General features: G+C 37.4%; 1 protein-coding gene across 1 annotated transcript in view; it reads left to right on the top strand.

The window, feature by feature from the left end:
* The window catches only part of LOC124795003 (DNA polymerase eta), a 197,713-nt gene that overhangs the window by 142,397 nt on the left and 38,866 nt on the right, over window positions 1-16,450 (top strand). The window contains exon 8 of the mRNA XM_047258757.1: window positions 3,530-3,699. Coding sequence (XP_047114713.1) covers window positions 3,530-3,699 — 170 coding nt within the window. The remainder of the gene's footprint in view (window positions 1-3,529; window positions 3,700-16,450) is intronic.

The following is a 16,450-nucleotide window of genomic DNA, read 5'->3' as shown; positions in this document are numbered from 1 at the left end:
ATTTCTCACAGATATATGATGATCCTAAGAAAGCTGTCATGCTGTTAATTACATCAAAATAGTTGTGAGTTTTGTACAGATATATTTTTTTTTTCTTTCACAGCCCCGCAATATACAACCAAATTGAAATTTTCCGGGCACACATTTGTTTTAATATCCAATAATGGCTCAACTTTTTTAATATCATCTAGTGTAAATTCTTCTTTGTTGTGTTCACCTAACTGGTAACATAAAATTTCAGTAGTTCTTATTGTAATTTATATTTATCACCTTTCCTAATTTTCTTACTTCCAGGAGCACTTAGTTCTCCGTCTAAAATAAAATTTGTGTGATATGTTAATGTGACTATTATCGCTATTGGACAACATAGTTGTCATCATTTTTAATCATTGGTTACACTTTTTTCCCTCTACCACATCTTAGAATTGTTAACATTTCAATATGAAATGTATTATCTTCTAGATTGATAGATTCATCAGCACGTTTTGGTCTTGCTCTTGTCTTTTCACATAATCATTGATTAAATGGGAATTCTTGTAACAAATTTGAATTAATTAATTCTGATCTAGTCTTCCGAATAAATCTTGGTGAAACAGAAATTCTTGTAACAAATTTTTTTTCCTTTAGCTCTGAGTTCAGTTACTTCGAAATTATTAATATTTCTTGTTGAAATAGGTAAATTATTGAAGTAATTAAATTAATTAAGTCATCTATTCTTAACGTACTGTAATTAGTTAAATTATTTCTTCTACAATAATCACGAAGTTGTGCGCGTGGAAATTTGCACCACTTGTCATAATTTAAAATAAAAACAAATTGAGAGCATTAAATTTTTTACTTTTCATGTACTCTAAAATACCCTTTTTTTTACATTTGTTAGTATATTTATCTTTATGTGATGGGTTTGAATAAAAGCAATGTAGACTTTTAACTTCTTTACAAACAATACCTTTTTTTGTTGTGCGCAGCGCTGAAGCTGCTTCAACTGCTGCTGTGGCATTTTCTTATTTTTCACCCTTTTTCATTGACAATAATATTTTTGAATGTTCTTGACTCCAAATTTGCTGTAACGGATTTTTATACTAATATACAGAAATGTTTTTTCCCTGCGAAAACAAGAAATTCATTTACTATTGTAAATTCTAATTTGATATTCATTCACAAATTGTCTACATATTTTTCTATATTCATCTTTTTTGTATTTCTGTGGAGTAATATCATCAATTTGCTTCTCAGTTGAACAGTATTTACAGAATTTGGATTTGATGCAATCTGAAGGCTGCTTCGACAGTTGTGCTTCCATTTATACAAAAAAAAAATTTCATTTGTTGAACAATAAGAGTGAAGATTCATCTGCTTTTTTCATATTTAAATTTTATACGACACTGGTAACGATTTTTATACGCATCTAATAAACGGAATTCATTACAACAATTTGATTCAATTAACTCAGATTTAAAAACCTCAATTAATTCCAACCCTAAATCATTCTTTTCAACCTTTATTTTAATATCAAAATGCACTCTGTCACCGGTAACAAAACAATTAGCAGAATGAATGTTGTGTTTAATACTGAACATGTTTAAATTTTCAGTAATGAGTTTCATTTATATGAAAGAATTTTTATAAGACAATTTTAGTTTTATCCATCCAACTGATGTGCAAATTATTGAATCCTAACCATATAGCATACACTTCGTCACCTTTCTGCCTCAAAACAAGATAGACATCTGTATAATTTGTTTCATGCAGTTCTTGCTCATAAAAATTTCCTTTCAGTTCTTCGCTGTCTAAGCTTTTAACTTATATTGATTGGGTTAGAATAAATAACGTCTTCAGTTTAAAATATTTCTGTTGACCAATTGATTGTGAATCCTTTCTCAAAGATGCTTTTGAATTTACTAATTCTTACTTTGTCACCTGTTTTATATTTAGCATCAGTACCTATCAAATTCATTACATGAACAGTTTGCACTAACATTTTTCTTTTTTCATTTTCTTTGCTTACATCTTTTGGCTTCATTTGTATAATTGAATGTTTCATATTATTATATTCATCAATTACATATTTAACTAAATCAATCCATTATAATTGCCATTAAGAGCCCTCTGGATAATTGGAATAAAGGAGGACCTACCACTAAAAAAAAACTGGAGGGCTTTCCTTCAAACAGTGCTGAAGGTTTTACTATTTTCGAGAATGAATTTATTTTTCCTTATTAAAAAATTTGATTCATTCAGTTCATAGTAAGCAGGCACATGATTTGCACACAAAAATTTTTGAATGTAAAAAAAAAAAATCCTCTGAATAAGTTTACCATAAAAACCTCCAAAAATTCTATTGTGCTGTTGCAGACCTAAGCAAGCTTCGCTTGCACTCGAAACTGAAAATAAAACAGTAAATGGGTAAGTTACAGCTTCCAATCATGTCATGTTGATGAATACAACAGAAAACTTGAAGGACATCCAGCTCAAATGGTCTACTCCAAACAAATTACTACATGGCAGCTGGCTTAAGCAACCTTCGCTTGCACTTAGTGTATCCGGAAAAAGTCCTGGGAAAACAGTGTAATGACTTGTTGGCAAAATAGTATATTTACATGCTGTGTGCAGCCCTAGTTGCTTTTTCGATGTTCAGACTGAATATAAATATTTGGTTAACTAGCAAACAAAAATCCAACAAATTTAGTGCACTCTGGCGCTAGCCGATGGATGAAGTGGAAAATAAAAAAAGTGACTGTGCTCAAAGTGCCCATATATTACTGTCACCTATAAAGAGAGATTAGTATGACCCACTCTCGAGTTTGGGAACCCAACCAGGTCTCATCAAAGGAAGACATTGAAGTAGTTCAGTGGCAAGCTGCTAGATTTGTTAATGGTGGGTTCATCAACACAAAAGTATTACGGAGATGCTTCACGAGCTCAAATTGGAATCCCTGGAGGGAAGGCAACATTTTGTAATACACTATTGAGAAAATCCAGAGAGCCGGTATTTGAAGCTGACTGTAGAATGATTCTACTGCTGCTAATGTATATTTTGCATAAGGTCCACAAAGATAAATAAGAGAAATTAAGACTCATGTGGAGGCATATAGGTTGTCGTTGCTCCATCACTCTATTTGCAAGTAGAACAGGAAAGGAAATGGCTAGTAGTGGCTCAAGGTACCTTCCACCATGCGCCATATGGTAGCTAGCAGAGTATGTGTGTAGATGTAGATGTTGTTTTTGTCTGATAGATTGCTTGTGGCAAATAGCAGTGAAGGTAACCTCTTACCAGAAATATTTGAACAGAAAACTTGCTACATATTATATCGCTGATGGAGGGATGATGTTTGAGTACCATATACGCACATTATTCTCTGTTATATTTGCATATTACACCGAATCCCTTGTCCAGAGGTTGTGCATCATTCAGTGGCCAGAACTTCACATCAGTGTGTGAACCCTACCATTCCATTCAAACATTACTCAGTTACGTAAATTGACTCATTACTGTGAAAGAAACTACAAAATATGTTCTTGTTTGCAGAATAAGCGACGTGCAAAAATGATTACAGTGTCATACAGGCAGAAAAATAATCCCAAATCTATTTCATCGCGTTGTGGACCACTGTCTTCATATGATGTGAATAACATGGCAAAAGAAGCATATGAGTTACTTAAAAGCAGTAATTCATGTCCGCCAGCTGATGATAAATGGTATGTTTTGTTTATCAGAATTTAATGTTAGACACATCACATTTTGTATTTCTTTTAGGTTTACCCATTGTATAGAGTATTCCATCACCTTTTGGGTGACCGAGCGAGGTGGCGCAGTGGTTAGCACACTGGACTCGCATTCGGGAGGACGATGGTTCAATCCCGTCTCCGGCCATCCTGATTTAGGTTTTTCGTGATTTCCCTAAATCGCTTCAGGCAAATGCCAGGATGGTTCCTTTGAAAGGCCACGGCCGATTTCCTTCCCCATCCTTCCCTCACCCGAGCTTGCGCTCCGTCTCTAATGACCTCGTTGTCGACGGGACGTTAAACACTAATCTCCTCCTCCTCCCCACCTTTTGGGTGTGCATCCAGGACAGCATCAGTCATAAATAAAACTTAATGTGTGTAAGCAACCACCCAGTCAACAAATCCACAGTGCTTATAAATTATGTGGTTAATTATTAAAATGGATAGCATGTTTGGACTGCCTTACTCAGAACGATAATTCCTCTGAGAGCCTGGGCAAATGGAAGCCACCCATTTATTGTCCCAGAGGAATTATTGTTCTGAGTCTCCGCTACCTGGCATTCCAAAACATTCCACCCATTTTTAATAGTTAATCACATAATTTGTAAGCACTATGGATTTGCTAACTTGGTACATGCTATGTTTTATTCTCAGATGTATAAATTTTTGTCTATGACTGGCACTCTTGTTTCTGAGTGTGCTATCTGTGACATACAGGCATTTACTCCACAATATTGAGTCAAGTTGTTTTAATTCGGTCACCTACTCACCTTGAAGATATCTGAATAGTTATTATCCAAAATATTGAAAGAATGCTTGCCCAAAAGATGATGCACTCTACTACATCCAATTTGTTGTAACACACATTTTAAAAAATTATGGTACTGCTGTGTGTGTGCAGGGTCGGGGTGGGGTTGGGGGAGGGGGGGGGGTGGTTGTTTTCCATCTGTTTCAGACAACAGTTATTTACCTGCATTAATTGCATGCAGTTCAGTATCATAAGAAATCTTCTGTTCCTGCCTGTTGCCATTAACTGTTGCGTAAAATACATTATTTTTTGCAGCTTCTGGGACTAATTTATTTGAAGAATACAGTAGTTTGTTATAGCATGTGTGTAAAAATAGAAGCATTCTCTGTCTGTACTCTTGTGTGTGCTCAGTAAACTTGTATTCATTGAGATGTTTTAGTTCTTTTGCTAACACAGCTCTCTGCTGGTGCTCAATTTTTAATTCTACATAGCATATTTTGAGAGTGACACAAAGTTGTTTTGGACTTTCCCAGCACCATCATTATTGCTCCAATAAGGCTTCACAAAAGCTGTCACTTTTGCAGTCAGGAACCCAAATACAGACAGCACATTACTTCTATGGTCACATTGTAAAGGTACTGAAACATCAGTGGATCAGATTCAAATCAAGCAACCAGCACTGATTTCGGGACGTGCTGGCCAGGATATATTGAAATGGTTAAAGAGATTCAACCATGTCACTAAATACAATAGTTGGGATGACATGATATGTGTTTTTGCCATGTCTGCTTTTATTTGGATGATACAGATGAGCAGTGATTTAAGAACAATGATGGGAAGTTCAAGAACGCGCAGAGAGAATTAGCAAGAGGTCCACATAGCTGAAGAACAGTACCAGAGGGAAACAACACAATTACCCTGTTACTATTTGTGAACACAAGAGTAGGATCACACTTGCCGGTGATGATGTCAGGACTCTAGGTCATTGAGACGAATTCGCAGAATACCAACAATGCGAATGATGTGTGTTTCAGTTGCCATTAGATACTGTTAAGTACTAGAACTAGGATTTTACACTGTGTATTATTTTCAGTGTAAAGTCCGGTGTCAATGGCTAATATACATAAACAGATGGCAGTCAGTCTGTTTGTAATAATTCCCAGTCTGCTGCCACTAACTCTTTTTCTAGACACAGCATTACAAAATTATATGTGGGGTGGCTCTCAATGTTGGTGATTTTGTAAAATTTCATGACCAGCCAACTGCCCTTGGAGCCTATTTATGCCGTCGGAAATTTTTTAATGTAAGCCCTTAGACACAACATTGCATCACACCCACCTGGCCAACACCACACTCTGGTTGTTCCACTCTACACATGACCTCGCTCAAAGCTGTCATGTTGTAACCTGCTGTTTGCCCAAATCTGATTGGCCCTTTCCAGTTCTACATTTGCACAGTATTTTACATCTCAAAACTGGTACTCAGCACTTATATACACAAATAATTCAACAGGATATTCCTTATATTAACATTATATAAGACAGCAAAATTTCAACGACATATTTTATTTTTGTACTATAAAAATTTAAATTTAAAGCTGCCTCTCCAAACTTCCTGCTACTGAGATGCCAGTGTTTCCCTTTTTTTAACTTTATGGCCTAATTATTTCATTACTCCATAAAGTAATGAAACTCCTGCTCTGCAGCATTGTCACCAAAATACCACACACAAATAAAAAAAATATTACAGTATGTAGTAAGAAAAAGAATAGTGTTCAATGATTATTACTCCTGAAGACATCAAACAACAGGACAATTCCATACACACCAGGCAGCTGCTGATGTCTCCAACCAATCTGCAGGATGAAACCCATTACCAAACTAATGAGGGACCATTTGCAGAGATGAACCCCTGCAGATAAAAATCCATAAGGAAGAAGAGGTATTGGGGAGTCACATGGATGTCATCATCAATGACATAACAAACTAAAGAAAATTGTGTTCCAAAATTCAAAGGCCATTGCATTGGGAGAAAACTTAAAGTGAACTTTGCCATGTTACCAGATTGCAGTTGTAATTGTTTCCTGGATTAAACTTCTTGCAGTTTTCACAAGCAGTCATAGACTTTGGGAGACTGGAGCTCCAGATTGATGAAGCTATCCCAACAAGTTCATACAGAAACAATTGTTCTGAACTGTTGTCTACAATTGAATACTGACTTTCTCACTGCCATCAATTCAATGTGTTCTAGTCAACAGTTTAAATGCTTAGTTTAACTGTGAATTTCAAACAAAATGTAAAAAGATACTCAGCCTCACAAAACAAATCTATATTCCAGCAACAGTCATAACCATCACAAGTGAACAAGTAGAGCTCTGTGTTTATTCATTTATTTATTTATTTATCTGCCTCTGTAGTGCAGCAGTCACATTACCGCCTACCACATAAGTAGGCCTGGGTTCGATTCCCGGCAGGTTACTGGGTGTTGTGTGTCCTTCATCATCATATTCATCATCATTGACATACAAGTCCCCGAAGCTGTGTCAACTAAAAAGACTTGCAATACGACAACCAAACCCCAAAGGTGATTTCCAAGCCAATATATGCCATACAATCACTTCATTTATTTATTTACACATCAAGTTCCGTAGGACCAAATTGAAGAGCAAATCTCCAAGGTCATGGAACATGTCAGTACATGAAATTACAACATAAAAGTAATAACAGATAAAAATAAAATGTGTATGAACCCGAAAAAAAGTCAATCCATAAGTTTAAGTAAATGCACTCAACAATACAACAAGAATCAGCTTAATTTTTGAAGGAACTCCTCAAAAGAATAGAAGGATTGGCCCACGAGGAAAACTCTTCAGTTTCGATTTGAAAAAGCGCATGGATTACTGCTAAGAATTTTGAATTCGAATGGTAGCTTATTAAAATGGATGCAGCAGTATACTGCACACCTTTCTGCACAAAAGTTAAGGAAGTCTGATCCAAATGCATGGTTGATTTCTGCCAAATGGTCACTCACTTCAGATACAGTTCGAATAGTAAAAATGGCAGCACTAAGTCTTTGAATAAGATCCTGAACATGGGCTGTCCATGACAGTTTACTATCTATCTGAACACCTAGAAATTTGGCTGTTCAGGTACGCTAATCATATGCCCATTCTGTGAATTTAAAATGTCGGGTTTTGTTGATTTGTGTGTTAGAAACTGTAAAAACTGATTCTTATTGTGATTTAGTGTTAGTTTATTTTCTAAAAGCCATGAACTTACGTCATGAACTGCCCTATTTGAAACCTAGCCAATGTTGCACACGACATCCCTTACTACCAACTTCTGGAGCAATATTTTGTGATCAACACAATCAAATGCCTTAGTTAAATCAAAAAATATGCCTAGCGTTCGAAACCGTTTGTTTAACCCATCCAGTACTTCACAGAGAAAAGAGAATGTAGCATTTTCAGTTGTTAAACAACTTATAAAGCCAAACTGTATTCTCTCTTTTTATAAAGCAGTTCCACTACTGAGTACTTCAGTCGTTCAGGAAACTGACCATTCCTAAAGGAAAAATTACAAATATGGCTAAATACCAGGCTAAAATTTGCAGCACAGTACTTCAATATTCTGCTAGACACTCCATCATATCCATGAGAGTCCTTAGTCTTCAGTGATTTAATTATTGACTCAATCTCCCACTTGTCTGTATCACAGAGGAGTATTTAGACATCAATCTTGGAAAGACATTTGCCAAGAGAGTTAAATGATTCCCTGTAAAGACTAAATAATTATTTAATTCACCAGCGATGCTCAGAAAAATGATTGTTAAATACTGTACATATATCTGATATATTTTTACTACAAACTGACTTTATATCGTTAACCTTGTGCTGCTGACCAGACACTTCCTTCACAACTGACCATATGGTTTTAATTTTATCCTGTAAATTAGCTGTTCTATTTGCATACCACATACTCTTTGCCTTCCTTTTGACATTTTTAAACACTATTACAATACTGTTTGTAATGGCCTACTGTAGCTTGACTGTGACAACTTCTAACATTTTGATATAATTCCTGCTTTGTTCTACATGACATCCTTATCCCACTAGTCAGCCACTGAGCCTGCCTTTTACTGCTCTAGTACTCCGTTCAGAACATTCTAATGGAAAGAAACACTCAAAGAACATGAGGAACTAGAAACACCCTGCCACTCTTGTTCTTTGACAAGATTTAAAAAACTCTCTGTTGCTGTTGGATTAACTTTACTACACAGTTTGTAATTAAATGTGACATCTGTTTGATTACAAAAGCCTTTTAGTGTTAAAATTTGTGCATCATGGTATGAAAGGCCAATTACCCTTTTACTAACAGAATTCCCACCTAGTAATGAAGAACGAACAAAAGTATTGTCTATGGCTGTGCTACTGTTCCCCTGCACCCTAGTTGGAAAAAATACAGTCTGCATCTGATCATATGAATTTAGGAGATCTACCAACATCCTTTTTCTTGCACAATTATATAAAAAATTTATATTTAAGTCACCACATATAACTAATTTCTGGTATTTCCTACAAAGTGAATCAAGAAGCCCCTCTAGCTTGAGCAAAAATGCTCTGAAGTCAGAGTTAGGGGACCTACAAACAGCAACAATTAGAAGTTTACTTTCATTAAATTCAACTGCCCCTGCACAACATTCAAATATCTGTTCAGTGCAGTGTCACGATACGTCTATGGACTCAAATGGAATACTGTTTTTTACGAACATAGCCACTCCCCAACCCCACAAGGAGCTCCTTGAAAAACAGCCAGCTAATCTGTGTACTGATAAAGGAAGCCTCTGAATTGTCAGATTATTTAAGTGGTGTTCCGATATACCAATAAGTTCAGAGTCAACATCTATAAGCAGATCACTAACTTTATCTCTAAATTTTATATTTTGATGAAATGTGCTAATTCCTTCTCTACTCGGAACATGACGTCCTCTGAATGTGAGCTCTTAGTTAGAGGGACTTCCTCTAAGCAGGTATACCTATCAGCTGACTTCAATCTAAAAAAAGGTGCAGCTGTAACACCAACTACTACAGGAATTTTTCCATGAGTGATCCCACTACCACCGTCACCTATAAGCTTCACCAGCCTCTCCTTCCCATACCTATTGAGGTATGTGAAGAGGAGGCTGCCCATGAATATCAGTTGAATGCCATTGGTACGGAATTCCCCCTCAGAAGAATCTATTATCCAACCATCAATAGGTCCCAGCAGAAATAAGGAACAGTGTCGGTGAGTGGTCATCCTGCTTCAATTTTATTGCTCATGTACCAATCCAGAATGGAGATAACGTAGATCAGACGATTCAATGTATAACTCCGTATGAACATTTGGGATCATCCCCCTGCCAATAATTGTAATATTGTGTGTGCCCACTGAACAGTAGATAAATCAGAAGGAAACAGAGACAGTACTGCAAGATGTCAGTGTGTCCTTAGTCCTTTCCTGTAGTCCTCATGAGAAGAAAGATGGCAAATGGCATTCCATCATAAATTGCAACTGACTGAACATCACTAAAACAAATGTGAACTCATTTCATGAATCGATGATGCTTTGAACTAACTAAATGGAGTAAAGTCTTTCTCTACTACAGATATAATGACTGACTACTGGCAGATCATAGTAAATGAGACTGATGAGGAAAAGATTGCTCTCATAACACACAAGTTCTAAGTTATGCTGTTTGGTTTGTGCATCACTTCAGCCAACCTTGAAACCATTTTGGGCAACCTCCTTTAGCATCTTAAATGGATGAATGTTGTAGGTACTTGGTCAACTGTTGTTTCTTGAATACATTTGTAGAGTGTCGAAGACACTTGTCAACAGTGCTGAAATGTGTCCGTGAGCCAAGTCTTCATCCAACTGCAAAAGTTTGCCTCTTCATCGTGCAGGAAATAAAATTTTTTGAATATGTAGATAACAGAAAGTGTCTGTTGTGGTCCAGAAAATATAAGAGCCGTAACAGATTTCTTGACTTCTGAATACATGTGTGATTTTGAGAGGTTTCCTCTGAATGTGGTCCTACTATAGACACTTCATGAAGAATTCAGTTGTCAGATGTGGCCACAACAAGAATTGTAGCAGGAAGACACGAATTTTTCTTGGATCAGGGAGCAAGAAAGATTTTCATGTACCCTTTAAAGATGTACTGTCATCTCTACCAGTCCTGGCACTTTTTACAAGAATGCCTACTCTACTGGTCATGAGAGAGGTACATTTCTAGTGCAAATCAACGAAACAACTGGAAGAGTGGTTGCTTGTGCCTCTGAAGTTTTCTCCAAGTTCAGAAAGTACTTCTTTACAACTGGGAAAGAGTGCCTTGCGGTTGTTTGTGCAGTCATTAAGCTCCGACCCTTTTTGTGTAGCAGATCATTCGCTGTTGTGACTGACTGTCATTCTTTATACTGGCTGACGACCCTGAAGGATCCATCAGCACAATTGGTGAGAAGGACTCTGAAGCCATGGGAATAGGACATTATTGTTGTATACAAAAATGGATGCAAACACAAGGATACCAACTGCCAACTCTTTTTCACAAAATCCATTGGAGGATTATAACAGTGCTGGTGATGTTCCAGTCGCTGCTCAACTAATAAACATTACAACAGAACAAATGGAAGATCCAGCAGTACTGAATACTGTAGAAGCCTCAGAGAAGGAAGAAGCTGTAAAAATTCACATTAATAAATGGAATATTTACTTGTGCCTTTGTCCCGCATTTACGCAGGGTCACCATGGTTAAGGTCAGATTTGGCATGGTTAATTCAAGAGGAGGGCTGATGCCCTTCCTATCACCACCTCGTTGAAGACAACACAACACCCAGTCCCTGAGCGAGCGGAGAAAATCCCCGACCGAGCTGGGAATTGAACCCAGGCCCCTTGGCATGACAGCCTGTCGCACTGACCACTCAGCTATTGGGGACCATTAATAGATGGAACATTGTATTAAACTAATTATGATCCAGTGGGACAGAAATTGTTGCTTGTGATTTCAGCTCTTTTACAGACAGCCATACTGAAGTATTCTCATGACATGCCAGCATCAGATCATATTGAATCTGTAAATACCCTTGATGGAATCAGAAGCATGTATCATTGGCCATTTTTCTAGTGATCTCTCAGGCATTACGTTTATCCTTTGTAGGGAATGCTAATGATGGAAACATGTGCCTTAGTCACTCTAGGACATATAGTACCAATTCCTACAGCAGTTGTTCTAATGCAGTGGATTGGATTGGAATTAGTCTCTTGAGGAGATTTTTTCAAGTTTACACATGGCAATACTGCAAATGGAAAAAAATGTGCGCTGACTATTTCACCCGCTAAGTTGTTAAAAGGCTATATCAATTTTCAAAATTTCAGAAATTTCCGGGTTTCTTGTCAAAGATATAATTTTGAAGCATGAGACACCACATATAAAGAGCTCTGATTGTGGAAAAGTGTGTCAGTTGAGACTAGTATGAGAAGTAATTACACAATTGAGCATCATCCACAGGATGACTACTGTCTACCATTCACAAATGGAATATTTTAATAAGATATTGGCAGACATGATCTCCATGTACATTGACGAGATAGTGGGATCATGAAATTCGTGGACAACATTGCACTGCAGTTTTCTCACAGTTTTTCCTGATTCACAATTTAAAGGCTGCAGCAGCAATGGATGCTTTGTTTCCATTTCAGCTTGATGATGCCCAATATTACATCAACAGAACTGACAAAGCAAGACAGCTGGCATACATACAGACCTTGGATGCCCAGGATAAAGGCCGTTAATGCAGTGACATCCAACACTGACATGGGAGCTACAACACAGGCAACCTAGTGTGGATTTTTATATATGTGTCTGTAGGGTCAAAGTATCAGAAAAACTGTTAAAGCACTGCTTTGGCTGATACCAAATCTTGCCTCACTTGTCAAGTTATCATCTACAGAGTAAAGGATGGTAATCCTACACCAAGGAGACAAAAACCACATAAGATTGCTTAGATCCATCACATTTCCAGTTTTTAAAACATACATACATCCAAAATTGCTGTTTTTATATTAAGGTCTTTAAAATTTCTTGCCTGTTACATAGATAAGGAAAATGAGCCATCAGGGAGGCATAAAAATGATTCTACATATGACCGGATTATGGTGAAAAGGATGATCAGTTTCAGTTTTAGACTGATCGAGGTACATGGTAGAAAGAAACGGGAGCAAACATATTTTGCTATGTCATAAAAAAGATCCAATAAATTCACATTCTGCTGAAACATCAATTCAGATAAGTTTATTTCTGTTTGATATGGTTGTATAGTTCATTGATGATAATATCTTGCAGTTTTTGGATAAAGTACATGTTCCAGTCACATCAATGTGACCACCACATATGTTTGATGTCAATATGCAATAACCACCCATAGACGGCAGGTGGAAGTACTAGCAGTGGAAGATATATAAAGTGTGTCAAGAAGATGCGGAATACATGCAGTCATTTGTCATCCAGGCCAGAGGAGAGAGCGTTATGGTCTGGGGAATGTTTTGTGACATTCCTTGGGTGATCTTGTCATTCCGGAAGGCACAGTGGATCAACCCAAGTATCCACCTACCCTCGGGGACCTTGTCCACCCATACATGCAGTTTGTTTTTGGCACAATGACATATACCAGAAAGATAGTGCTACCTGTCACACAGCTCGCAGTTTACATGTGTGACTTGAAGAGCAGCAGGATGAGTTTACCATACTTCCCTGGCCACCAAACTCCCTGGATTTGAACCCAATCGAGAATCTAAGGGACCATCTCAGTGGATCCTCAAATGAAAAACCTAGTACAGCTGGTCATGGCACTGGAGTCATCATGCCTTCATATCCATGTTGGTACCTTTCAGAACCTCGCTGACACTCTTCCTGCACATTTCGCAGTGGTCTGCACTGCAAATGTTGGTTATTCAGGCTTTTGACAGATGGTCACATCAGTGTGACTAGACAGTGTATAATCCACTTATCTGATGTATAAGTGCTTTGAGGTCTGTACTACCAGTGATTTAGTTAGCTAGTTAGTTAGGTTAATTATTTAGTTCATACCATGTGTCATAGATTATTTGCACAATTTTTATCAGAATGGTCATGGATCAATTTACAGCATAGGTTCTCAGCCTTTTCCGACCCAATGCTCTCTTTTCGGAGAAAAACATTAATCCAACAATGCTGTGATACAGAAGGTGGGAAAGATATGAAGATAAGTAGTGGAAGATTGAAGTGTGAACTGTCCGAGTTGTGCTCCAGCTGCTGAATTTCTAAGAGCACTGTTCTAAATAAGCAGGCATCTGTGTTCAAATTCCAACTGGTTTACATTTTCCAAAATTACTTTTATTAAAAGGTGTTAACAATATTGGTGTCATTCTCAGAGGTTGCGTAGCAAATATATATTTTAAAATTTTACAATATTTTTAATGAGAGATCTGAACTTGGTATAATGACAATAATTTTACAATATTTAGTGTCACTTTTGTCATCAACAATCCCAAATTTCTGCACTCTAAGACTGACAGTCTGTTTTTGTTCTTGGTAACTATCTTGCTAACCATGCTAAATCGTCTTTCTAGTAAATATGAAGATGGGTAAGCGATGAAATACTTCTTTGCTGCAGCCCATAATCTTTTTAGCCATAATTCTTGGCATGCATCGTTGAATTTTAATTTTAACTCTTCATGTTTTGAAAATTCTATCAGCTCTCCCTGCAAGGATAATTTTGATATATGTGGAGAAAAGGTTCCAGTACCCAATCTGGAATAGTCATTTGAACATCATCCTCAAATCTGTTTGTAAAATCTTTAAATGGCTCCATGTGCTGACAAAATAGTAAATGGTCATCATTTGTTTTCACAGAAGAAAGATTTGGAAACTGATAAAATCGTTTACAACCTAAATTGTATCTGTGCAAGGCAAGTTTTGACACAAACGAAGAAACAGTTGCCTTTGTTTTGATTAAATTCAACTCATCTCCTTGTATCTGTAGATTCATTTCATTACATTTACTGTTCAGATCAGTCAAATATGGTATATGACCCCTAAATTTCAGTCAATTAACCCTAAACAAATGATCTTTGTTTTCAAAAAACGTTAAAACTGTAGCAGAAGCTGTAAAACCTTTTAGTCAGGTACACTATGACAGCCAGTGAACCTCTGTGTGTAGGAGCAGACAGTTGAAATCTTGTTAACTGCAGCAATTATGAACTATAAAGAGCTATGAAGGTGGTCGCTAAGGTTTTTTGCTACCAAATGTCAATTATGGTTACTCTGTTTGATACCGCCCTTTTTAAATATGAAATTAGCCCATGGTATCATCCTTCCACTGCTGCAGCACCATCTATAGCAACTGACACAATATTTTTCAGAGGAATATCTTTTTCTTTAAGGTAGTGTTCAGCATACCAGATTTTACTTTAGAATCTATTCCTAATTTTGAGACAAATAATAGTTCTTGACAGATTTTTTTCCTTATTTTATGGAATGATCATAAGCAAGATGTAAACAATTGTTTTTTGATAATATCATCAACCTGCTAAGATAACTCAGTAGTCATCAAAAAACTTTTTAGAGAGTTTTTGACATCCTTGGACATTTCATCTGCTTGTCTCTACTATCAAACAATGGAAAATCCAGGATGGGAATGTAATAATATTATGAAAAGGAAAGTTGCTACTCACCATATAGCAGAGATGCTGAGTTGCAGATAGGCACAACAAAAAGACTCTCTCTCTCTCTCTCTCTCTCTCTCTCTCTCTCTCTCACACACACACACACACACACACACACACACACACAAATGGAACTCACACATGTACGACTGCAGTCTTAGGCCTGAGACTGCAGTTGTGTGTGTGTGTGTGTGTGTGTGTGTGTGTGTGTGTGTGTGTGTTTTCCGTCTCTATACTATGCTATTGGTCAAAGGGACTTTCGTGATATCAGATGGTGGCTTGTGCAGAACGGTTTGCAGAACTTCACTGTGAGTATCAACTCCTCTCCAATAGTGTGGGATTTTTCTGATTTAGCAGTATGTAAAGAAATTTTGTAAGAAGCAAGTAACCCATCCACATCTTCATTTAATGCCATCCCAGACATATTAAGCAGGTTTTGATGCCTTGAATGTTGTTCCTTGAGGCTTTGAAAGTAAGACAAATTTTTTTTTACTAGCATCTACAGGGCTATTACAAATGATTGAAGCGATTTCATAAATTCACTGTAGCTCCATTCATTGACACATGGTCACGACACACTACAGATACGTAGAAAAACTCATAAAGTTTTGTTCGGCTGAAGCCGCACTTCAGGTTTCTGCCGCCAGAGCTCTCAAGAGCGCAGTGAGACAAAATGGCGACAGGGCCGAGAAAGCGTATGTCGTGCTTGAAATGCATTCCCATCAGTCAGTCATAACAGTGCAACGACACTTCAGGACAAAGTTCAACAAAGATCCACCAACTGCTAACTCCATTCGGCGATGGTATGCGCAGTTTAAAGCTTCTGGATGCCTCTGTAAGGGGAAATCAACGGATCGGCCTGCAGTAAGCGAAGAAACGGTTGAACGCGTGCGGGCAAGTTTCACGCGTAGCCCGCAGAAGTCGACGAATAAAGCAAGCAGGGAGCTAAACGTACCACAGCCGACGGTTTGGAAAATCTTACGGAAAAGGCTAAAGCAGAAGCCTTACCGTTTACAATTGCTACAAGCCCTGACACCCGATGACAAAGTCAAACGCTTTGAATTTTCGGCGCGGTTGCAACAGCTCATGGAAGAGGATGCGTTCAGTGCGAAACTTGTTTTTAGTGATGAAGCAACATTTTTTCTTAATGGTGAAGCGAACAGACACAATGTGCGAATCTGGGCGGTAGAGAATCCTCACGCATTCGTGCAGCAAATTCGCAATTCACCAAAAG

Source organism: Schistocerca piceifrons, chromosome 4 (assembly GCF_021461385.2).
Source record: "Schistocerca piceifrons isolate TAMUIC-IGC-003096 chromosome 4, iqSchPice1.1, whole genome shotgun sequence".
Classification (NCBI taxonomy): Eukaryota; Metazoa; Arthropoda; class Insecta; order Orthoptera; family Acrididae; genus Schistocerca; species Schistocerca piceifrons.
The sequence above is the reverse complement of the archived record's forward strand: the minus strand, read 5'-3'. Positions and strand labels throughout refer to the sequence as shown.